Below are 27,167 nucleotides of genomic sequence, written 5' to 3' on the forward strand. Positions count from 1 at the left end.
GAGGAGAGAGAGAAAACTCTCTCTCTCTCTCTTTTATTTTTTTCTTTCTTTTTCTTTTTTCTTCCTCTTTCTTTCTTCCCGTGGGTCTTGGGCCAAAACAAGGGATTGAACAGTCCCTTCTTGTTTCTCAAATCAGAGGCCACAGTCGATGCAACTATGACCGATGGCAGCCGGGGCTACTGCACTGCAGCTCATCCGTCCTAGTCTGACGGTCAATGATGACCATCGATGTTAGAAAATCCCAAGGAAAATAAGGAACTGAACAAGGAAAAAATAGGTAAGGGAAAATCTCAAAAAAATCTGACGAACCTGACAACCGGCGACGGTCACTGACATGATGGGAAGGAAGGAAAAAGTAGAAAGAAGGTGGGCCAGGCTTACCTTGGCTCTAGTGATCTCTCCACCTCAGATTCTCGACGGATACAGCAATGACTTTTAAGGCGAAACTCCAGCAATTTCCATTGAATTGGGTCATGAATTTTGATAGGATGAAGAGGGAACACCCCTCCTGTTTAAATAGGGCTAGAAGTGGGGAGTTCCACTCCTCTCCGGTGGAAGATTTCTGACTCGGATTAGAAGTTATTTGGGAAGAAGAAGACTCCTTCATGGAGCTTTTTTTCAATTCTTTTTTTTTAATTTAAATTAGATTATTACATTCTCTCAGCTGTATTTAATATCAAGTAGTTTCCAAAAAAATTAAATATCTATATATACAAAATTTTATCTAAAAAATTTAAATTATATATAAAAATTATAAAAAAGTTGGGGGGAGGGGCCAAGGCCCCCTGACGGTCTGTTTCTGTCTGGATAGTAAATTTTATTTATATTCTAAATAATTATATAATTAGCATTGGTTGTTATTATTAAATTTAATTAAAAATTTTATTTACATCCAGCTAAGATTCGAGTTATATCTATTTTTGGATAAAAAATAGATATAATTTATATCCATATCCGTTGAAGCAAATATAAATCCACTTAATATCCTATTCGTAACTGTATTTATTAATCATAAAAATATAAATATAAATCCTCTCAATATCCTATTCGTAACTGTATATATTTATAATAAAAATAAATACTAATTTTAATATTCAGTTGCAGCCGTTAAAAATGTCAACATATAGATATATTAATATATCTGATCCGTATTAATCTACACCGACGGTGTGGTCAAAACGCCGGACTTGCTCCTTAACCAGCCAGACGTGACATCGGGACTCCACACGGACCAAGTACGGAGCCGGTGAGTTCTTAAAAAGTGGCACTTGCAGTCCCATCTGAAGTGGTCGCATTCGAATGCATTTTTTTTCATTTTCGCCGACTGTGGGTTAAACTTTAACATTGGCCACATAAATTGTAAATTAATCACGACTCTATTGTAACGAAGAACTGAAAAATTAGTTAGCGATGTTAAAGTGTATGTTTAGTCAGGGAACAAAACGGGGTGATGACCTAACATGGTTATACTCGACGGTTAAAGACCAAAATCAGCAAGGCATCAGTATTAATCACACAAAATGCTGGAATTGTTCCCATGTTCGGACCGCTTTATTTGCAGGAGGCTAAACACTCAGAAATTGCAAGCATTACTGAATCTATCTGGGATGCAATTTCCTTCCCTGCCAAACTACTCCAGGAAATGAATCATGAGTTTTGTTTGCTTTCCTCTTCCAGGAATGAGACAACTAAACGTCACAATTGCCTAACCAGTGACATGATCGAACAGCGTAACTCTTGTTTGACGCTGCCTGTTTGCAATGATCTTTTAGCGTACTTGCCTCATCATGGCCACAAACTCCTCATAGTTAATTCTTCCATCCTGCAACATGAGTGGAAAATGATTAGAGCTGCTGCACAATTTCATCATGGAGCATTACCATGTACCTCACTGGTACAACCGATCCTTTACACAAGCGGTAACATGGAAATCCCCATTGCTTGCAGGGAGAGAGGGGAGGCATCATTAATTTAACCCCCGAAGAAACCATCTTTTAAAACAGACATTCTCCAGGCAATTGAATGTATAAAAGTTGTCCCAATTAAATGCTGCATACATTTCATAGATTTTAGTACAGCCTTTCGGATTAAAATACGGAAAGAGTTTCCCAATTAAACCAGTCCAATGTGTTTCACGAAAAACCTAGCACAGATAAGGGCTCGTTAAGAGTTCTGCATCTGACAGCAAAAGAAATTGAAATTTATCAACATCACAAAATAACTTACGAAGTTCGTATGTAAGCATTTGGTCAGTCACTCCTGTTTAAAACGAGCCACCGAGGGTTGGTAGATCGACCAACAGCAGCAAAACAACGTTCAAAACGTGCAGGATAATTTTAGTGACACAAATTGCTACCAGTGCTGATTATTCATGGCAGTTTTTATTGGTAGTTAATAAGAATCACTATTTCTCAACTGTTTTCATCAAAACTCTACAATAATAAACAGCAACACCTTCAAGCAAATTGGAACGACTCAGAATATTGGAGGAATTTCTCCGAATATAAATCTTATTGTAGATATGAAATAAGAAAAAATAAGTGACAGAAAGCTTACATGATCCTTATCTACTTCTGCAATGATATTTTTTATTGCTTTCTTATCCCTCATATTGTACTTCTTAAGAGCTTGCTTAAGTTCCTTCATCGTGATGTACCTATGCAAAAAAGGAGTGGACAAATATTTGGAAAATTAATTTAAGATTTAATATTAAATAGCATTCAACACTTGCAAATGAGAGGTTACCCGCTCTTGTCTCGATCAAAATATTGAAACGCTTTAAACAAATGATCTTCCTTTTCCATTCTATTCATGTGCATTGTGGCTGTTATAAATTCAATATAATCGATGGTCCCATTTCCATTCACATCAACCTGTTAAGAAAATCGAGCAAATACGTTGAACAACAATTACACCAGCATCCAACAACAATAAGCTGAGATATCACTGAAGCCAACAAGCACATCCTAACATAAATAGGAGTTAGTAGGCAACAAGATAGAAATCCATGCTTTTCACGAAAATCATTTCATGCAACCAAAATACGCATGTGTGTTTTCAAAAATATATCTTTAGAGAGCCAACATTTTCAAGGCTCAATGCAAGCACAATTTTTTATATGTTGAAAAGTTATGTTGAAAACCGAACCCTTTTCTTGCCCTGAACGCAAGCGTCAGGGGGGCACTTTCTTTTTCAAGAATGAGCTACATCATTAGAACATCATATTTCAACTCATATTAGTTAATATTGCTGCTCGAGAACAGACGTAATATGGCTGATATGATATGATGTGCTATCTAGAATGTCTTTAGTCTCTCCATAGGCTTGATAAGTTTCTGGTCAAGAAAGTAAATTCCCTTGGAACTGATTTCACCTTTATGTGTTGCCAATAGTATCACACTGAACACAGAGATTTTATATCAAAGAAAAGAAGTGGGAAAAAAAATGTACAGAAAGCATAAGAAGATTCAATGTGTCTGAAGGAGAAAGACTAGAAACCATACTGCTGCCATCAACTGCCTAACTTCAGATTCAGAAATCTTGGTGCCAAGTTTGGGTAGACCAGCTTTTAATTCTTCAAGAGTAACTGTCCCACTGTTGTCGGTGTCCATAGATTTAAACATTTCTTTTAAACCCATGATTTCATCCTCGGACAGGTTTTCTGCTATTACCTAAGCAAGAACGCAGTACAACTCTACCAATTATATTGGAATAAATGAATCCAAATAGACAATGTAGAAAATTAGATGCAATCAGTCACCTTCAAGGCTACTTTCTTAAGCTTGTTCATGTCCCTGAACTGTCTCATTCTAGTTAGAACTGTAACATCAATTGGTTTATCAGGAGCTTCCCCATCTTCTCTGATCCATGGATGATCTGCAATTATTTTTTTACTGAGTTAACTGAAATATCAAAGGATGGGGCGAAAACAAATCCCAGGAAATTTCATAGAAGGAATTCGTTTTGCCATCAGTGAAGTAATATAATTCAGTGCTTCGTTTTTAAATTGGAATTAAGAAACATGACTCCAGAACATCTTGTAAATTAGACATGGGAGATTTAATACGAGAGTAACACCAAACACCAACAATGCTCGTGTGACAGCATGCTGCATGCAGAATGGAAAACTTTAGAATTTGAAGCTGTGAGGTCCTCTAAAGAGAAATGGCAGCTACATTCATCATCGATAAAAAAATTGAACTCTATGAATTCAAGCAGACATAAAATTTGTCAGTGACCATAATCAGTGCCGAGAAGACCAACACGTAAATATTACTTAGGCTTCTTAACTCTAAATAGATTTTGGTAAATATGGTTGACATGATACTGCTATCATCGTTAATGATGATACAAGAATATTTCATGAAAGTAACAAACAGAATAAACCAAACTATATCAGGAAAATGCGGCAGCAGTCAAATTCAAAAGAAAAAAAAAGATCTCAAAATTACATAGAAAAGACAGGCCGTATTCGGCCAGTTTTGATAAGTAAAACATGCATACGCACATGGAAATAGAAGCTTTTTTGCCTTGAAGTTGAACTTGTGGATGTGTTTGCAATTTTAAGACTTACTCAGAATTTGGGCAGCAGTTGGCCGCTCCTTTGGGTCTCGCCTTAGCATATTCTTGACTAGCTCCTTTGCACCACTAGATATAGAAGGCCAAGGATCAGATTCGAAATCAACATGCCCACGTAAAACAGCATCAAATGTACCCTCTTCATCCTCTGTGAAGTTGGAAAAAAAAAGAAGTACCGTCTTACTAAAGTTACAACGGATACGAAAGTTAGAATAGATACATTTAAAACAGTTTATGGTACAATGTGCGAACCTGCCCAAAAGGGAGGAACACCCGACAGGAGAATGTAGAGTATCACTCCTGCACTCCAAATATCAGCCTCTGGTCCATAATTCCTCCGCAATACTTCAGGAGCTATATAATATGCACTCCCAACAACATCCTTGAATACTTCTCCTGCAACGGAGAGTTTGCTCTAAGAATAATCAGAACCCTCAAAAGCTCATAAGTTCAATTTAGCTAAAGTCAAAAATAGTTGACATATACGGCATTGCTAGATATGCCTTCACAAGCATTTGTATCCATGATTCATAATTAAAAGTTTAATGGCAGAAAAAAGAAAATTAACAAGCATAAGAAATACTGAAAAGAAGATGATCCCTTCCTCTAGAAAATTTAAGGGTTTTGATCATATTAGTCCTTGAAGACATCTACGGTAAGTTGGTTCCTTCCCCTCTACCCTCACTCCTTTCCATTCCATGATTGGCCCAGTGCAAAATTTAATGGTAGCATTTATAAAATACCACGGTCTCTAGATGCATCATAAAGTGAAAAAGAAATTTCAGATCCCTTTCCACCATTCTCACTAACAGAAGTTATTTAAAGAAACAAAGTTGAAAAGCAAGTCAAAGATAGCAAATTGTACATCATTGTGCTAAGATTTGCAAGTGTGAGAACCAACATTAACCACAACAATGCCCGATGCAGAGTTACCTAGAAACATGGCAGGGGTGCCAAGTCTCTAAGTGTCCTCAATGTTGAGAGTCATTACACATCCTAGTTCTACTAGGATCTTTTATTTTAGTTCAGCAGGTTATCATGTCAATAATATGTCCTAATATTATCAGAATTTTTGTATTTTAAGTAAGCAACCACTAGTGTCCTTTTTTGAGTCTGAGGATGAGTAGTCTTTAGCTTTTATTTTAGGGTCCCTATGACTTTTTAGAGATGGAGTTCATGGTGTGTGCATATTGGAGAGAGAACTTGTGAGGCATTCTTGGAGTAGCCCAAGAACTATGACCTAGTTTTGTCAGTTTTTGTAAATTTTAATTTTTCATTTTTGATCCATTTCTATATTATCATTGGTGCTTATTCTTGATGACCATGGCCCAACCAATCTTATTCTTCAAGTGGTCGTATTGTTCTACATAGTATCAGTCAATGTGTAGATTTTCTATATGGTATTGGAGCCATATGATTTGAGTTTGGTAGTTTGTATATTTGTAACTTAGCATAGTTGAAAAACTTCTAGTAATTTATCGTGCATTGGTGTAAGCATGTGGATTCTTATTTGTATGACTCGATCGATGAATCATCATTATTAACTAAAAAAATTGAATAGCACCACTTATTCTTATTGGAGTTCTTGTCGGAAGTCATGTTTGATTGAGCAAGATTTGTGGCAGATTGTTAATCGTCAAAGATGATGATGCCACCTGACAGATAATAGGAGAACAAAGTGGAGAATCAAATCTATCATAACAATGTTTTATCTTCTAGTTATGGTAGACGAGAAGAACTTTGTGTATATCTAAGACATAGAAGAGCCAAAGAGTGCAAGGGCATTTGATATCATATTTAGAACTGTTAGGATTTGACGTCTTGAAATTCAATCCACACTGAGTCCACAGCGAAGTTTGCGATGACAAACAAAGTCCAACGAGCTCACGATCAACCTAAACGGAGTTCGAATGAAGAAGTCACAGTCGAAAGAAGTCTGCATGAAGATCAAAGCGACGGAGGCTGGCGGTGGCCGGTGGTGGGCCAGTGGAGCGAGCGTGCGCAGCGGCGTGCAGACGCGTTGGCGCACACGGTGCGCAGCCCAGGCCCAGACAGGCTCGTGCAGGCGCAGCCCGTGCGATTCTCCGATGCGGTCCACGCATGGTGCATGGACCAACGGTCCATGGGGGCCCGCATGGATCGAGCGGGCGTTTTCTTTGAGTTTGTGGTTCATCGTGGATCGGAGCTGGTTTCCCACGACTCACGGGTGTTTTCATGGACTGGCTCGCGATCGGATGACTTCAGAGGCTCGCGGGCATGATCTGAGTCCTAATCTAATGGTCCGAAAGTAAGCGGACATGATCTGAGGCTTTGTTTGTACGATCCGATGGTTGGAGATGTGAGCGGTGAAGATCCAAAGGCTGGGAGGTTTTCTGAGATTTAATCGAAGTGCATCTCCAATCAGAGCTCGGATTTAGTTCTTTAAAAAGACCTGTGGTAGCGAACAGAAGGCAGCATGGCGTGGTGTGTTCGGTAGAGGACTCAGAGCAGCAGCAAACCGAGAGGAACCGACAGAGAGCAGAGGTAGGGATGCTTCAAACAAACTGTCAGGCAGCGGATAGCGATTGTTTCAGGGGTTCAAAAGATTTTCCTAAAGAGAGTTTTTGTGAGGGAGAGATTCTTGTGAGGGAGAAATTAGATGTACAAAGGTTGAAGGTGTGATCTCCTCTTATAATTTTTTTTTTTATAGTGAAGCTTGCATACCCCGTAAAAGCAAGCGTTTTGGCTGATCCACGTATTTAATTGTTTCTATTTTATTGCTTCTTTTTTTCTACTGCGATATGTGATATTGAAAAGATCCTATGGAGATGGTGTTTTAGCCAGACGTTCCCAATAAGAATAAGCCAATTATGCATAGGTGGACGGGCTAAGCCATGTGGGTGAGAGTATGCTAAATGTGCGTGGCTATTCAAGCAAAGATGGATGTATATGATCAGGTGCTACAGATAGAGGGGTGCAGTACATGTATATGAAACCATGCATGTGAACACGGATCATATTCATTCAGGACGAAGGATGTGCATGGGATATGATCAGACGTGGTTCGTGGCTGCAAGCAAGTGCGAGAGTGGTTGTTGAAGCTTACTTTATTTTTATTTTTATTTTTTGGAAAGATGAGGTTACTTTATCTTATCAAATAAAAATAAGATTTAAAGGTTGATGCCTAAGTTGAGAATTGCCTGTAGAAAGTTCCAAAATTTTGATGATAAAAGCTTTCACTCGAAGGTTCAAGGCTACACTAGGGTTTAATCTAAGCATCAAATTTCATATTCTTCAACTGTATAAATAGAATCCGCATACTCTCAGTCTCAACTCGTAAACAGATTCAAGAAAAGGATCTTTACCGGGTTTAAAGAAGGTGGAGAGCCCGAAATCGGTGGCCTTGAGTGGCGAATCCTCGCTCATGTTCAAGAACAAGAAATTCTCCGGCTTGAGGTCCCGATGCATCACCCCCATCGAATGGCAGACATGGACGACCGTCACGATCTCGCGGCAGAGCGCGGCGGCGGCCCGCTCCGAGTAGTGGCCCCTGGCGATGATCCGGTCGAAGAGCTCCCCACCCTCGCACAGCTCCATCACCAAATTCACCGAGTGCCTGTCCTCGTACGCCTCCTCGAGCTCAACGATGTTCCGATGGCCGGTGAGGTGGTGCATGATCTGGACCTCCCGCCGGACATCCTCGATGTCTTCGGGGTGAAGCAACCTCCTCGTGGCGATCGACTTGCAGGCCAAGAGCTTTCCCGTCTCGTTGTGGGTCACGAGGTAGGTGATGCCGAACTGACCGCGGCCGATCTCGCGGCCGAATGTATGGAAAGTGCGGACGTCGTGCGTGGGGCGTCTGAGGACGCGGCCGACGTTGGGAGCGATAGGAAGGGGGGCGGCCAAGGCCGCCGGCAGGCAGCGGATGGGTTTAGACCCGTCGCCGTCGCCGGGTTGGGAAGAGGGAGGGCGGTCGGATCCACCGCGGCCGGAGTCGGCGGTGCGGTTGGTCCGGATGCGGGAGCCGCGGTTTCCCATCGGGTCCTCTTTGAGGGGTCGGTTTCCGGGGGCTGGGGGGTTCGTGGATTTTTGAAGTGGACAAGAAAGCATGCGGTCGCAGCTCTCTGCGGTGCAAAATATCCGCCACAGGGGACGACTCCTTTATTAAATTAGACAGCTCGAACATGCGGGTGCCGAGCCGTTTATTAAATTAGACAATTAACTACCGCATTTTACGTGACCGCTACCTGCGGTCGCAGTGCCTGCGAGACGAGTGGACGTTGTACGGGTCCAGGACAGTTTAGTTAGGCCTCGAGACTCGCTGAGTGCGTGTTAGTCGAGGGCACGATTCCTCGCGTAACGACGTTGCTAGCAACCGGCGGAGCCCACTCGGAGAACCATGGATGGTGCTACGGCAGAATACGGATTGCTTTAAGGGACGTCCGGTCACTAAACTGCCGTTATCCATGTAGTTTACATTAACCTGTTCCCTTTTTTTATTCTTTTTGGCTTACCAAGTACGCTACCTGGATGCCATCCAAAATGACGGTGTCTCCCAACCGGACCGCTCCTTACCAAAAGCGGGACCTTCTTTTTTTTTTTTTTTTTTGGTAGAAACCAAAAGCGGGACTCTCGTTCACATATTTAAACTAAATTGCCAAAACTCTCAGGTTTTAATATTTATTAGACTTATATTCAATAATTTATAAAATCTATGTTTATATCCATTTAAAGTAATAATATTAATAAAATTATTTATCTCATATAAAAATTTAAAATTATCCTTAAATAGAGGGAAGGATATATATATTGTTAATGTCTTTAGAATTAGATGGCTGTTATATTACTTAAAACTATTTTTATCATTTTTGAACTTTTTCTGATATTTGGATTCTATTTAAAATTAATGGTTTGACCAAAGCATATGAAATTATGGATTAATTGTTGGACGAAAATAAACCTTAAGAGGATAATTTCAAAATTTTCAAACTATTGAATGTAAATATAATTTATCTCTAATTTTGGATGATTTTTATAATTTTATTATATATTTATAAAACATTTGTGTGATATAGTCATATTATTTTGAAAAAAATTGATGCCTCTAAGTTTGAATTTTTTATCACGGAACTTGGTATTCCACATGCAAAAGCATCACTAATAATGCTCAAATTATAGTAGCTAATATCTGATTTAAGACTTGCTAGTTTCCTATATAATTATAGAACTAAGGCTCATGTTAACAGTTGAACAATCACTCCTGTACCCAAAAAAAAAAAAAAGAAAAGGAAAGAAAGAAAAAGTAGCACAATAGCTCATGTTAACTATTGAACTATGAACTATAAAAATATGGGTCAACCTATTTTATTCACTAGTATGTTATTTAAATGGGTTGGTTATAATGAACTTCATGTTGTTCGGCTCGGGTCCTGGGCTATTGAAAATTTCGCATGTATGAACCCAAGCTCAGCCCATTAGCATCCTTGGTTCAAAGGCCACATTTTCTAATGTTTGATGGAAGTGCTAGGGTGGAAATTTGATCTCAATGTCTATTATTTAGTGGGGATCACAAGTTTATTGAGCTAGATAATTGTCATCTGAGATAAGTTTTGTGTGTTTGGAATCTCACTTTCTAATAAAATGGGACAATATGGCTATTACCCTATTCTCTTAGTGCTACAATGCCCATTCTCTCTTTGGTTTCTTTTCTCGAGAATTTTTCCTTCTTTTCAGATAAAAAGAAAAAAAAGACTTGATGATTCAAGACATGACAAAAAAAATCATTATACTTCTGTTTATTAAGTTCTTCTTTGCGACTTTGTTCAAAAGTTAAGATATCCATAATTTGGTTCCAAATTTCTTCTAATTCTTCATGTTTGCATGTTTGATAAGCTGAGGAGATATTAATATTTTCTTTCTTTATATCTCTATTATTATAATGTAAGAGGATCTGTAATTAGACTCTCCCTTTTTTTTTTTTTTTTGGTAGAATAATTAGACTCTCCTTTGATGCCTAGACTCTATATGCAGTTGGACATTTTCCATTTACTAGCATTCCTAGTGTGATGCATGTGCAGGGTAAAAGTTTTTATATAAAAGTATTTTATATAATTTTAAATAAAATTTCATAAAATTTGCAGGAAGAGGAATTGTGTAATGTTATAATTGTATAATGTTATATAAATGTGAAGGGCATACCACCAGTCCATTATGAGAAGTAAGGAGTCTTTGTAAGCTTGTGCTGCTTGGGAAGGGAATATTAAAATCTCGTTAGGACAAGGGTTTACCCAGGAAAGAGGGAGAAAGGTGGTTTCTTCTTTCTCTTTCAATTTTTTAATAAATCTCTTTTTTTTTTTCATTCGATGTGCGGTATCTTTCTACTTTTTTTATGATTATTGAAATACAATATCATAATCTTATAACAAATCATCATAAATAGAAGGATGCAATAGCTAGATTTCTATTGCATATTAATCAACAAAGTCTAATGATGGTCACGCACATTAGTATTAATATTATTAATATTTCTTGTATGTTAAGTAATAAATTTTAAGGATAACCAAGTATATCAATATCATGCCATTAGTATCAGCTTCATGTGATGAATGGTTATTACTATTCATTATATTTTAAATACTAAATTTTGATGATAACAGAGTATATTAATATCATTGTCAAATTGTTATTAGTATTTACTGTATTTAGATAATAAATTTTAATGAAAACTGAATATATTATATTGATGTCATTAATATCGGCTCCATGTGATGAATAGATAACTGTGCACAAGCCAACCCTCCATATTATATAATATGTGTGTGTATGATCTAATCAAGTCTAGATTATATATTAAAGATTTCATATTAAAGATATGAGTTATTAAATATGATTTATTATATCTAATTACTTGCATATCAAAAATCATGTGATTTGAAAACTCCTAGCATACATATGAAGTGATAAAAAAAAAATCGACAGTCTAAATTATACATATAATACTTAATGTATAAGTTAGAGGTTACCAAATCGCATGGTTTTTATTATATAAGTAGTTTAGAGGTAATAAATTACATCTGAGGGGCCGTTTGGTTGGGTGTAATCTGGCACGAGAAAATAATTCTCATGTCAGGTTACTATGTTTGGTAAGAAAGAAAAGGAAGAAAGAGATAGTAAAAAAGTTAGTGAATCTCATGTTTATTTTTCAAAAAGAAAAGGTAAAACAAATATCATGGAAGATTGGTATTTAATAAAATTTTAAATAGCGATAATCCATACTTAACAAAAATATTCTTAAAAAAGCTGCATATGTAATTATTAAATTTATTCTGATGTCTTTCCAAATTTATTCAATAAAGAGCTTTTGTAAAAAAAATAAAATGAAGATGGTATTATGAAAGGACTATATGATTATAGTCATTACATAAAAATTAATTAAAAATAACAATGCTATCCTAGTATTAAAAAATTATTTTATGTTGAAGAGTATATTTATAAATGTGGCCATATTTCTATGTAAATTTATCCTTAACCAAACATAGTAATCTTTTTTGAGTGCCATTTTTTGGATTAATTTTTTCACTAACCAAATATAGTAAAAATGATTTTTCTTCATAATTATTTTTTTAGATAAATAATTTTCATAAATTATTAGATTACCCCGTAATCTGACATACCCCAACCAAATGGATCCTAAGGGTGGCAATTATATTACATTGGGTTCATATATGAGTTGGATCACAAAATTTGAAACTTAAGCTTAACCTTTTTCTTAAATAGATCAAGAATTGAAACTTAACCTGTATATTTAATAAGTGGTTAATCTAACATAATCTGCTTAATTTGTTTAACAAACAAATTAAATTAAGTCAAATCAATAATAGATCTTTTTAGCCACTATCCTAACATACCATCCAAGGATTCAAGCCTTATCGGAATGTCCCATGAGACACTAGGATAGCATACCATCTCATATATAAGGACAGAACTGTTCTACCATTATCCTAGTATCCCAATCGGTATATTTTGAGAACATCTCTATCCCAACTATCGGGATGGGGCAAGATTAATAGCATATCATATTTCATGAATAATTAGGACAGTTCTGTCCCATGAGATTTGAAATCTTAATATCATCTAATATATCGAATCAAACTTCCAATATACCATCAATAAAATATGATTTAGAAGGAGAAAAGAAAGAATAAAAACCTCCACTTACCTAGTTCCAAAGTTAGCTGGATCAGAGCCAATCCGGATTATTCTCCGGCCTCGCTTGTTTATCTTCATGAAGTCCATCCAACTTCATTTGAAAAGGACATTGGCTTCAAGCAGATGAAATCCTCCAACACAGACCCATGCACCATTGCCTTTTCACTACTCCTAATTTGTATCCTAATGCTCTCCACCATTGCAATTAAAAAATCACCGCCAATAGGGCTGAGCAAATAACCAAAATCTAAAGAAATCCATCCAATTTGACCCAATAAATATTGATTTTGATCAGTTGAAAGACATAAATCAGATGAAATTGGGTTGGGATTTGTTAAAAATTGATTATTTATGATCGATTTAATTTCTACACTTTTAAACCATATGAAATCGAATCCAACCGATGTAGTATTTCACAAACTCATTTTTATTTTGGGATGGCATAGTTTAGACTTCAATACTACATTCTAAAAAATATCATGTCATCCATTTAGATTTATGAAAATATTAATGCAGAATTGTTGATGGAAGCACATCAATTTGAGACAATTCTAAAGTAAAAACTTTCAGATGTAGTTACTTATAAATGAGTAAATCTTTTATTTTTCTGTTTTGTTATGTACAAGTTCAAAAATAAATCTAAAATTTATAACTTATAATGTTTAGATCTTTTTTGCATTAAATTGATAAAAAAAAAGTAAATAAGCTTAAATGGATCAATATTGGACTTAAAATCAACATTGGATCAATATTGAAATTCAAACCGATACAACCCATCCAAATCCACTACAAACCGTTCACTTCGATTTTAAATGGTTTATATATGATAAACAGTCGGTAGTGGATTGAATTTTTTTCAATCTGATTAGATTCGACGGATAAAATTTTTCTCTCAATCTGATCAAATTTGATCCGTGCTCAACCTTAACTACCAACCTAAATTGCCATTCTATTTCACAAATAAAACCAAACAACAAGGGATAAAAGAGGATATAGTTGGTCGAGGTGCAATTTCAAATCAATATATCACGGGAGATGAAGAGGTGGAGGCAAAAGGGCTTGGAGAGAGAGGAGACGGTGAGCCAGTGGCAGAACGTGTAGCGGGTTTGGAAAAAAAAAAAAAAAAGAAGCAGCAAACCCAAGGCTTCCAGTTTCATCTCTTTTACCATCAATGAAACCCACTACCTAGGAAGCACTTCTATTTCTAGTCTCCTTCTTTTTCATCCTCCATGCCTACCATGACTCCCTCCTGTATTATACTAGTCTTTTTGATCACATAACTAATGTGCATGGCCACAACTATGGCCACCATTAGCAACACCAATGTCGAGGTTTAGTATAGGATGGAGGGCTACCAAAGAAATCGTGGAGGTCCAAAGGGGCATATTGTATGGTCCACGAGGCACAAGGATTGGCACAGCAAAGTGTGCATCACCAAGGGCCTTTGAGATTGCCGCAGCCACCTCTCTGCCCAAATCTCTATGGATCAACTCAACTACATCTGTCTAACAAGGTTATTGATTAGCTCATTAAGAACGTCAATGTCGCCATTGATGGGCTTGTTGCTCCCCACCTATCATCCCGCCTCCTCCATTTCCACCTCCACCTCCAACCCTCTTTCTGCCTCGCATCCTCAGCACAAACCAGTTTAGAGGAGAAACCCTAACCTTAAAAACTCGAAAAGGGAAGAAGTAAAAAAAAAAAAATCCAAAAGGTTAGGCAGATTCAATCGAGCAAACAAATGGATAGTAGAGTATGATAGTTGGGTTCGAGAATGGATGCATATGATGGGTTCGAACTCGGTCCAACTGACATGATTGATATTAGACGGATTAAATAAATTATATTGTTAGAACTTGAACCATACCTCTTTAATAAACAAGTCAAAATGGGTGGATCTATTTAGTTTAAATCAATATCTATTTATTACAAATTTGATATGAGTTAGGTTAAAAGATCACGACATCTTTTACCAACTCTAATATGATCAAATGGCTTAGATCATTGTTGTGGGATGCCATTAACTAATATTGGCCCAATTGGATCTGAGTAGAAATCAATCGAGTACAAAGTGGATGGTAAGATGAACATGTGGATTAAAATTCTAGGACTTTCTAAATCATAATTATCTCAGCATTAATTCTTTCTTAATTTTTTAAATTAAATTTCTTTCTTGAATCGGATATCATATAGGAGATTGCTATTGTAACCTGACCTAAACCGGTTTTGAGAAAACTGACCTCATGATCGTGCTTCCCGTTTCCTCGGTTTTCCCCTAAACATAGGCACAAGTGTCGGCACGTGCTTTGCTGACTTTTTGTATGTTCATCAGGTCGGTACTGCGTAGGCCTTACATGGGCCTCCATTACCGCTCAGACGTTGACACGCCATCCCCGCTCTCTCTCTTCCTCCAAGAACCGGAGAATGGCGTGAAATCGAATCGTAATGCGTTAGGCGCTCCTACCCCCTCGACGGCTATAAAACCCTAGCAATCGCTTCTTTCTCTCCAACACCCCCGCCCACAACTCCTCTCCCTCGAGCCTTCGCCTCGCTCTCTTCAACGGCGTCGCCACCCAAAGTGGTCGTGGAGCACCCGAAATCCGGCAGCTATTCTTGCAAGAACTGCGAGAAGGCCATCGGGGCGGGTTCTTAGAGGCTGGCCTCGTCGGGCGAAGACCCTCGGGGGTTTGACCTCGTGAAATAGTATCATTTGAATTGCTTTCCGGCTCGGGATACCCTCTCGCTGCCACGGAGGAGATATGGGGTTTTCTTTTTAGAAGGTTTGGGCGATCCCTGTCCCTTTCTCTAGTTATCCAAAAAGACCTGTATTTTGATATCCATATAGTTTTGCTTCTGTATTTTCTTATGACAACTACTTCTTGGGGAAGTCAGAGTTGTGATCAGGATGCATTAAAGAAGCTAGAGGTTGTAGCATCATCCGAGCAAACCGTTAGTTAAGTCTGAATCTTTATCTTCGTTTCAGAGTGTTGGTCCTTTCATTGTAGTTTCGGTATTTTGGTATGCTTTGATCTCGTTGAAACTTGAAAACTTGGATTTCTTTCATCAAGAAGCACAAAAAGAAAAATGGTCTGAAGAAAGAATACACAGTCACTTTTACCTCCCTGATTAACAGAAGCAGAGGCCTATTATCTGTTTCTTGGTTAAGATTTAAAAAAGGAGTATCTTTTCCAACGATTAGAGTAAAGATGGTAGGAGAAGGCGCATGGTGCCGCTTATATGCGATTTTTCACAAAGAAAACGTGGTTTTTTGTGCGGAGGTCTTTTGTACATCAAGATTCCCGAGAGCCATGGAAGAGAATTTCGTTCTTGGATTTAAGGAGATTCAAACCTTGATGGTTCCCATTTTCCTTTGATGTTTAGTCCAGTTGCAGTATTTATGGGTTATATCATGTCTGAAATCGTCGAGTTTTGTAAATCTGGTTAAAAATATTCTTCGTGTCAATGTTAAGGTACTGTAGCCTGTAATTTATATCTTGCACCCAGTTATTCTCTCCATTTCAACTAGGAAAATCGATATATTGCTCCATAGATGTAGCTATATTGCTGAATAACGTTCTTGTATGTTCTTTATTTATTTGTTGCTTTTGTATAGCACAGCAAATGTCAGTAGCATGGTGCAATGGACATAGATAAGAGCATAAGTGTCTGAAGGTGTGGTTAGTTGTCAATTATATTCATATGATGTATTATGCATATTTAGCTTAATGTTATTGTTTCTTTCAGGTTGGTAAAATAGAACAATCTTTAGATTGGGGAGATTCTTGCTAGAAAAGGGTGGGTTGTGAGTTTGGTTGCCCTTTATGCGGAGCAAATGTAGATATCGTTTCCATCTTTTCATCAAGTGTCCCTTCAGATGAAGCATCTAGTTTGGATGAAGTTGTGCCTCAAAATTCAAGGTTGGCCACCCAACTTGAAAGAGTTGCGGACTTCCTGAAGGAGTAAAAGATACATAAATCATTCAAGAGGGCCTTAAATCAACTTATCATCACTCTTTGCTGGCAAATTTGGTGTGACAGTACCACTAGAATCTTTCTACAAAAGCAATCTTCAATCAGTGCATTCCTATGCAAGACTCTCCTGACTTTTAAGCTTTGGAGCAATATTTGTTCAATCAAAGATGTAGACAGCCACAAAAGATTGTGCACACTCCTATCTCCTCTTTGGTGTACTACCTCCTCATAAATTCTCTCATGAACCTATACTCACCACTCCCTTCTTCCCTCATAAATTTTGTACGTGAGTGACCACCCATTTTGTACACTACACATTTTAATACATACAATGGGGAAGCATCTTGCTCCCTCCATTTTCCATCAAAAAAGATTGGTAAAATAGATTTGGGATGCAGCTGAAGCGTTAGAGGAAAGGGTTCAAAGAAACCAAACATTAACATGTTTGCTCACTGAATTGGAATAACTAGTTAGATGCTATGTCTGTCTTAATGTTATATCTGTTATCCTTTTCATTTTCAGCTCTCTAGCACAGATGAAGCAGGATGAATTTAATCAAAATAATTCTTCAATGGTCTCCCATAAAGTGGTTGCAGAGTATGCCAACTCCAAACGATTGTCTTGCAAGAATTGTGGGAAGGCCAAAGTTGCAGGTTCTCTGAGGCTGGGCTCTACCAGCAAAGTCCCTGGAGGGTTTGAGCTCCTGAAATGGTATCACCTAGGCTGCTTTCCGGTTCAGTTCCACCTGCTTACTGCTGTTAACATGATAATTGGATTTTCTTCTTTAAAGGTTGGGCAATCCCTCTCTCTTTCTTGATTGGTTTAAAAAGAGTTCTCTTTGATATTGTTGTGATTTCATTATTTTCCATTTATTTTATGGTGTATATTTGCTGGCGGGGCTCATAGACAAAGATGCATTGAGGAAGCTAGAGGCTGCTGCTTCACCTAGCCAAACTGCCACAGAGGTATGATTTCTGTTCTCTATTTCTAATTGTTGACCATCTCCTTGTATTACAAAGAACATTTTGATATTATTTTATTTCACTAAAAATAAAGATTCTAGTATTTTTGACTATGAAGCATCACCATCTGAGGAAAATGAAAAATATTTTTACTGATAAGCGATCATAAGCATCTCCACTGTCTCTCTCCCACCTTTTAGATTAATATAAATGGAGATTTCCTATTCATTCATGGTAGTATAGAGATGGAAAGGAAAATCTTTACCAGCAGATGAGAGAAAAGAAAGTAGGAGAAGGTACATGATGTCACTCACAGGTGAATTTCCATAAATACGTTTGGACTTTTATGAACGAACAAAAGGAGGCCTTCTTGTATAGTAAGATATTTGATAGCTATTTTATCTCAGGTGCCCATACTGAAGATGAGTTCTGTTTTTGATTTTAAAGACATAAAAGGCAAAAAAAAGTTCTTTTCCATCTTAGATTAAGGTCATTTAGTCATCCTGTTTATGGATTGTATCATATGTAAAATGGCGAGGTTATCATGAATTTGGTTAAATATCTGTGTCAGTGTTTAGGTACTATAGATTGTAACTTTTGTCTGATACCTAATCATCCTCTGTGATTTCACTCAAGAAGACATATCTCTTGTCCCATAGACATAGGCATACAGCTAAACTATGTAAACACTTGTATTGCTGTGCTTCCTTTGTTTCTCATTTTTCCATGGTATGTTACTGCTGTCATTGCCCTCTAAAATATATGCTGCCCACTAAAGCATGTGTTGTGCAATGGTAATTCAACTAATTTTTGCTGATTCATTCTTTTAGGTTAGTTAAAGAGATGGCAATGCAATTGAAGAGTATGAGGAAAAGGATTCAAGGATAACAAAGCTTAACATGTTCTGCTGTTGAGCTGTAATTTAGTTATGGAGCTTATATTGTCTTTGATTTGATTGCTGTAATCCATTTATCCTTTTTCTTATAGGTCTGTGCTACAGATGAAGCTGGACATGGTAAATTTACAGAAAAGAGTTGACGAGCCAAAGATATGCATTCATATGTCTTTAACTGGATTGGCGAGATAACTTCCATTTTCAAATGTTAACTTAATTAAATATTTTATTGGATAAAATTTACTTTGTTGGGTGGATGCGTCTACGTCAAATTTGCCAGGCTTTAACTTATATTTGGAGGAATAAATGTAAATAACCACTTATTTTAATGAAACCCAATAGTTGGATGTCCTTGAATAAAAACTGAAAATTATCAACACTAGAGTTTCGAACACTATGTATGTGTGGCTGTATATACGCATGTGTCAGGCATGGGGCATATGTATCACAATGGCTTCTTAAAGTTTATTTGTTTTATCTCCTTCTTGTTCTTTTCACTTCTTATGATATCTTGAACAGTTAAAAGTTATATATAAGGTAGTAATTCCTTGTTTAATTAGAAATTTAAAATGTGTTTAGGAATATAGGATAATTAAGATCATAGCAAGGGTGAGACAGCAATTAAAGAAAGCAACTGTTGTTGGTAGAATTTTTTTAATAAAAAAAAGAGTATATTAGAGTTTGGCATGTCCATGTATAAACTTGAGTTTATTTATAGATCTAAAATCTGTAGGCTGGCATGCAACCACCCTGTTTTTTTCTGGATAGGTTGGCCATAGATGACTGGCCCTTTTGGCCACCCAGTGAGTATTAATTATGTTCTTTCTATTCCTGTTAGTTTTTGACATTGCAATACCCCTTATTGTCATGTTACTGATGCAACCAAATAATTTCATGCATATACTTGGACTTCGTTGTCTGTAGATGGCAAAAAGAATGGCTTTGAGATGGCCTGTTCTGCATCTGATGTCAAAGATAATTACAAGGTGTTCCTTCCTTTTCTTCAAGCATACTAGCGATATTTGTTCATCTCTTTACTTGGAATAATATCAGAAGATATTTTGTTATTGTTTGTGTGCATGCATTCTCCAACTGCAATTTTGTTTTACTTTTAACTACTTTTCCTGTGATGCATTAGTCTCTATGGTAATTTATGTTTTGCTTTCTTGGTCCAAGATGCGACCCTTTCACCAAAATGTAAGGCCTTAAAGACGGTCATTTCTTGTGAGTGCATGAGATTATTTTAAAATTAAGTTGTCATTATTATTGTGATTTCATTTTGCCAGCAACCAGCTTGCTAATTGTTGTACCACACACACACACACACAAACACACACACACACACGCACACAGATATATGTGTATATATATATATATATATATATATATATATATATATATATATATATATATATGTATATGTATGTATGTATGTATGTATGTATGTATGTATAAATAAATAAATATATATATATATATATAAATAAATAAATAAAGATATATATATATATTTATTTGTTTATTTATACATACATACACACACATATAAACATACACACACACATATATATATAGACGCACACACGCACGTGCGCGCACACAATACACACAGAGAGAGAGAGAGAGACACACACACACACATATACACACACACATATATATACATATCTATATAAATATATACATATATACATACATATCTATATACATATATACATACATATCTATATCTACAAACACACACATATACATACATATAGACATACATATACACATATACACATATATACATATATACATATATACATACATACATATATACATACATACATATAGATATATATATATATATATATATACATATATATATGTATATATACATATATATATACATATATATGTATATATATATACATATATATACATATGTTTGTATATATATATATATATATATGTATACATATATATACATATGTCTGTATATATATATATATACATATGTATGTATGTATGTATGTATGTATGTATGTATATATGTATCACGCCCCCGATCCGAGATTTTGAATCGAGGGTCATGGCAACCGCCGCATACTCATAGAAAACTCTTCCCATAAGCATGCAAGGCATCTTATCATACTATCCTAAAAAACAGCAGAATAATTAGTCAATAATTTAAATCCAAAATATAACGATCTAAAATTTTTTTCTTTAATATCTTAATAAATTCAACAATGATTTATAGGTTTTACATCAAATTCAATAAGACTTTCAACTAAAATAAAAGTATAAAGATTCTGCTTCTGATCACTCTTCCATTCATATCTTGTATCATCTTAATTCTTCAACATCTGTAAAAACAGTAAAATAGGAGGTAATGAGCTAGACAGCCCAGTAAGCAATGATCACTTCTTAACAGATTTTATCAGGCATTTAAGTAAATAATCAATTATAGAAAAATAAGCATATAGAGTTCATCAATTCGAAATCAATTTCAATTATGCAACATAATTCATGCCAAATTCATTTCTTTTTTGAAAATTCAAGTTTCTTTTCAGATTTTAATTTTTTTTGTTCTTCAATTCTTTTCGTCAACCATGAACTATGACCACATTTTTTCTGTGGCAGGGTCATAATACCGCGTATCTGCTTGCGGTAGGCTGCGAATCATCTGGCAGCCATGTCCTTTGAAATCGCTGGTCTCGCTGGTGGTTTGTCGCTGGTCTCTCTGGCGACATGTCGCTGATCTCGCTGGCGACATAAACCCTCAAGACAATCAATTGCCAACGTATATACCCCCATTGACGGGGTCCTTTACATAGTCAGGTTGTCAATTCATAATATTTCTTATATCATAATTCTTTATAAATCATATTTCATATTCTAATTTCGATAATAAAATATATAATCATGTAGTATCGAAATCAATCAATATAATGCATCATGAAATCAATATGTTCAATCATGCTTCATCATAACATTTCAAATAAGATATTTTCATAACAAAATATCATTCATCCAATGCATGCATCGTTTCACAAATCATGTCAGAAAAATATATTATAATTTGCCGATAAATCTAGAAAAAGTGAAACATTACTTACCTCAAACGTATTCCAATAAATCCACATAATTCTATAAATTTTCTTCCAAAAATTCTGTTCGTAGATCATATCGCGATATCCCATGATCAAACATCCACAATCCTATACAGAATCAATTTCAATAATTAGAAAGAATACGAATATCATATTTCAACGGTTTAGATTGGGTCCGATCATTTAATTTTATCTAATCAAAATCTAATTAGGACCTAAATGATCCAAAGTTTGACTATCAGATCAAATCGGATTCGAAGTGATAGGATCGAGATTTCTTCATCGATTTCATAAAATCAAGTGGAGAGAGAAAATCAGAGGAGAGAGAATTCATGAGGTACAATTCGAATTGATCAGGTGACACAATCCAACATTACGATTGGTCCAATATCTCAATTGGTGAAATCAACATAATCAAATCAAGTCATGGCTAGATCAGGATCATGGATGATCAAATCTAAAGATTCATGGTCTGATTAAGGTGGGTGCCAGTACGCTGTCTGACAATCATGGATCAGGATTCTTCATTAGAATCAGATCAAGACTATTAAAAGAAATTTCTTCATTCACTAATCTTTTTAGAGAGAGAATCAATCAAGAGAGAGAATATTTTAGAGAGAGAAAATTTTAGAGAGAGAAAATTCATCTTGAATTTTTCAGACAATATGATTCAACAAATCCTGATCGATCAGATCAAATCATGCTAAGATTATCATGTGGATAATTTAATAAAATTTTAAAAATTAAAATCTTAAAAATATCTGATCTGATCAAAGTAGATGTCGGTGTACCGTCCGACGATCACAGATCAAAAATTCATCACGAGGATCATTTAAATTCATCATCATTCTTCTCAAAATTTTAAAAATCTTAGGAGAGAGAAATAATCTAGAGAGAGGATTCTAAAGAGAGAAAGTAGAGAGAGATAGTTCAATTCTAGAGAGAGAAAATACTAGTTCAGGCTGAAGAGAGAGAGGGAAGAGAGAGAAACTCTCTATCTCATATTTTATTATTTATATCATTATTTATTAATTAATTTAATAATTTTTCTTTTCTTTTCTTCTTTTCTTTCTCTCTTTCTTTCTCTTTTTTTTTTCTTTTTCCTTCACGGAAGAGAGAGAAGAAAATCCTATTTATTATTATTAAATTATTATTATATTATTTTTCTGCTTCTTTTTTTTTTCTTTTCTTTTTTTCTTTTTTCTTTTCCTTCTTCTTTTCTTTTTTTCTTTTTCTTTTCCTTTTCCTTCTTCTTCTTTTCTTTTTTTTCTCCCGTGGGTTCCTTTGGGTCGAAACAGGGGATCGTGAGGTCCCCTCGTTGGCTGGCCGGCCGGCGGCGCAGCCGGCGTGGGGCGGCTGTCGGCAAGAGGAGGGTGACTCGTCGATAAGAAGAGGGCTAAAATCGGTGGTCGGCGGCGACCACCGGCGTCGGAAATCAAAGAAAAACGAGCAAAATATAGAGGTTCTTCCGCAACAAAATCCGACGACTTCGGTCGCCGGCGAGCATGCACATCGGTACGGGAAGGAAGAGGGAGAAGAGAGGAAGGGGAGGAGGCTTACCTCCGTCGCCGGTGAAGCTTTTCCGGCGAGAAATTGGACGGCACAGGGACGGTCTTCCACGGGATTTTTCCGACGATTGCCGCCGTTTTACCCCGGGATTTCTCGATGAGAGGACAGAGGAGGGTTCTCCTCCTTAAATAGAGCCGGAGGAAACTTGTTTCCGACTCCGATTAGGAGCCGGTGAACGGAGGAAGAAGACTCCCTTCGGGAGTTCTTCTCCTCTGTTTTCCTTCCTTTTTTTTTTTTGTTTTGGGCTTTGGATTCGTTGCTTGGGTCGGGCCTCACATTCTTCCCCTCTAAAAAAAATTTCGTCCTCGAAATTTTTCTTGCCTGAGTCTTCATAGTTTCTTACTTGAATCTCATCCACAAATATTTTAATATTCTAATTCTTGATATAAATTCATTCTTAAATCATTCCATAAGAAAAAAGTAAATACATCAAATATTGATCTGAACGGAACCATCCATTTTCTTATTTATCAAGATCACCATCTCAAAGATTTTCAATGTTTCAAGATTTCGAAATTATGATCTTATTCCTGTAAAAATTAATATTCAATATCTCATGACTCAAATTAAAATCAAATCTATTTCTTGTGAATAGAAAAAGGTCAATATCTCTATTCTTGCAGAAGAACTTCATTCATCATTCATTTATTTATTTATTTTAAAATATTAACCACTCTTAATTTTAACCCATCATAAGATAGGAAAATATACTTCTATGAATCATATGATGACATCTCAATCAATCAAAATTTAAAAATATTTTCTCTTATTCGTACTTTCAAAGGTTGAAGATTTATCATTTCAATCTCATTCTCGAACTTTTGATATTTTATTTCTTGATGCAACTTCATCATTAAGTCATTTCATAAAGATCAATATCACCATTGTTGATTGAATCAATATCACTATTTCTAGTCATCGAAATTTTCTTACTCAAACCCTCAAACTCTTAAATATTCTAATTCTTGAAGCAAATTTTATCATTAAATCATTCCATAATAAAAATCAATAACTCAAAAATTGATCTAAATCAAAACTATATTTTTCTTATAATCAAAATCAATGTTTCTATTCTAAGTAAGTATATCAATTTTCTTTATCTAAACATTAACAACTCTTAATTAATCGATTCATTATCAAATTATGAATAACTCCAATCTATCTTTTGTAGAACAATCATCAATATCAATAGATAACCTCAATCTTTTCCATTCAGTCTGAGAAATAATAATGATCAAAAGAGTTCTAACTTCAAATTTCATTATACCCTGGAGATAAATATTTGAGTATAATAATCTAAGATCGAAATCATCATTCGATAAACAATCTCAAATTCTTCCTAATAAATAGAGAATTGTAAAATTTAATTCTAGGATAGAAAAAAATTTATCTCTAAATATTCTAAATCTAAAATCAAAGGTCCACTCATCCTAGGATTAGGATGCTAATTATTTTTTGTAGCATAGTAGGTGGAAGCTCTACTTTTGAAAATCACATTAGGGATATTCAATTTTTTTTTTAAATATTATTCTTTCTAATATCAATAAATTTTTTGTATCAAACCATATCATCTATCATAATTCTTTGTCTCAAAGAATCAACATTCCTGACTTACTCAAAGTAATCCAGATTACCATGCTTCCGCTGCGCACTCTGATCTAACAATCAAAATTTTTTAGCTTCACCAAAAAAATTTTGATCAAATTATTTCTTTATCTTATCAATAGAAAAGATCTAAAGTTTCAAATTTCAATTGAAGTTAAAGATTAACTTTCGATTCTCATTCATACTTTTACTGGTGTACAAAAATCTTGATTAATCATTGAGTCCAATATCATATTTAAAACCATCATATAGATTTACTATAATCAATATGAATCAAATCTTAATTCTCATATCAATTCAATTCGATAATTTTCAAACCAAAAATCTTTATAAGTCAAATTAATGGAGAAAAAAAAATCCTTCGATGCTCCACCAAATTTGGACATAATCAGAATATATAAGAATTTCAAATCATTATTTTTTTTTTAAATTTTTATCATCAGGATCTTCAATATCTATCAAACATCCTTTCATAACAATCATACAAGCTTCAAAAATCAAATCTCCATTTAATGGTAGTTTCAATTAGGGACCTCGTTAACAAAAGCAAAGGAACTCCATATCAATTCTTAAATCCAAAAATTTCTAAATTGTAAATTCACATGGATCCCTTAATCTGAAATAAATATAAATCAGATCTTTTATCTTAATCTAAAGGTATCAATTTTTCATTAACAACCTCAACAATAATATCAGAAAATTTTTTGATCAACTTAGATACGAAATCTTTAAATTGAAATTTCATACACATCATGTAGTCTCCAAAAGACATAATAAGATCCATTATTTAGATCTAAGGATTATGATTAAAGATTCTAGTGCGATGAATATTCTACAACCTCAAAATCAATTTCATCAATAAAAAAATAGGCTTCTTTGCAATATCTCCAAATATACATTCATCCTAATATGCCACTTTATATATATGATCCACATACCAAGTTTAATTTCGATAAATATTCCAATCAAGCATCATAAAAGATTTTTCTTAGTCCATCCTGAAATAACATTTTATCATCAAATCTTTATCTTGTCAATAATAATCAACTTTTCAACTAGAAGTAATATTATAGTATTATTCTCACATCGAATTTGAACTTACGATTCACTTGAATAACCAATGATCAAATTAATAACCACAATGCACAATAAAATTTTATGTCAATCCTTTTGTAATTACTTTCAATCAGAATCTAACTAATCAAATCATGATCTATAGATTATCCATCATATTTCAAACTCCATATGTCATAATCTCTTGCGATCTTTTTATACATAATCTTAATATTAAATCAAAAATTATAAAGATTTCTTCCACTACAATCATCAAAGATCTACACTATAATGTTCCTGGTGTTTATCCACTTACATCCATTCTATATCTGATTCTATGTTTCATAATTCATCCACTTATGCTCTGATACCACTTGAATTGTCACGCTCCCGACCCGAGATTTTGAATCGAGGGTCATGGCAACCGCCGCATACTCATAGAAAATTCTTCCCATAAGCATGCAAGGCATCTTATCATACTATCTTAAAACAACAGCGGAATAATTAGTCAATAATTTAAATCCAAAATATAACGATCTAAAGTTTTTTCTTTAATATCTTAATAAATTCAACAATGATTCATAGGTCTTACACCAAATTCAATAAGACTTTCAACCTAAATAAAAGTATAAGGATTCTGCTTCTGATCACTCTTCCATTCATATTTTGTATCATCTTAATTCTTCAACATCTGTAAAAATAGTAAAATAGGAGGTAATGAGCTAGACAGCCCAGTAAGCAATGATCACTTCTTAACAGATTTCATCAGGCATTCAAGTAAATAATCAATTATAGAAAAATAAGCATATAGAGTTCATCAATTCGAAATCAATTTCAATTATGCAACATAATTCATGTCAAATTCATTTCTTTTTTGAAAATTCAAGTTTCTTTCCAGATTTCAATTTTTTTTGTTCTTCAATTCTTTTCGTCAACCATGAGCTATGACCACATTTTTCCTGTAGCAGGGTCATAATACCACGTATTTGCTTGCGGTAGGCTGCGAATCATCTGGCAGCCATGTTCTTTGGAGCCGCTGGTCTCGCTGGCGGTTTGTCGCTGGTCTCTCTGGCGACATGTCGCTGGTTTCGCTGGCGACATAAATCCTCAAGACAATCAATTGCCAACGTATATGTCCCCATTGGCGGGGTCCTTTACATAGTCAGATTGTCAATTCATAATATTTCTTATATCATAATTCTTCATAAATCATATTTCATATTCTAATTTCGATAATAAAATATATAATCAT

General features: G+C 35.2%; 1 protein-coding gene and 1 long non-coding RNA gene across 4 annotated transcripts; one reads left to right on the forward strand and one right to left on the reverse strand.

Moving 5' to 3' along the window:
* Positions 1-1,477: 1,477 nt before the first annotated feature.
* Positions 1,478-8,633, reverse strand: LOC105041792 (calcium-dependent protein kinase 1). Its single transcript, XM_019855305.2, has 8 exons — positions 7,923-8,633; positions 4,831-4,974; positions 4,574-4,726; positions 3,761-3,876; positions 3,504-3,671; positions 2,746-2,873; positions 2,557-2,656; positions 1,478-1,822 (listed from the first exon to the last, which is right to left on the reverse strand). Exons 1-8 carry the CDS (start codon positions 8,593-8,595, stop codon positions 1,769-1,771), a joined length of 1,536 nt encoding a protein of 511 aa, XP_019710864.1. The 5' UTR covers positions 8,596-8,633; the 3' UTR covers positions 1,478-1,768.
* Positions 8,634-15,102: 6,469 nt separating this feature from the next.
* LOC105042103 (uncharacterized) lies at positions 15,103-19,511 on the forward strand. 3 transcript variants are annotated; one of them, XR_012139245.1, is made up of 5 exons: positions 15,103-16,437; positions 16,510-16,682; positions 17,259-17,526; positions 17,643-17,701; positions 18,529-19,511. It is a non-coding gene; the product is annotated as an uncharacterized lncRNA (long non-coding RNA). The 3 variants fall into 3 exon arrangements; XR_012139244.1 differs by having other exon boundaries at positions 17,643-19,511; XR_012139246.1 differs by lacking the exon at positions 16,510-16,682 and having other exon boundaries at positions 15,108-15,545; positions 17,643-19,511.
* The last annotated feature ends 7,656 nt before the right edge of the window (positions 19,512-27,167 follow it).

Source organism: Elaeis guineensis, chromosome 2, assembly GCF_000442705.2.
Source record: "Elaeis guineensis isolate ETL-2024a chromosome 2, EG11, whole genome shotgun sequence".
Classification (NCBI taxonomy): Eukaryota; Viridiplantae; Streptophyta; class Magnoliopsida; order Arecales; family Arecaceae; genus Elaeis; species Elaeis guineensis.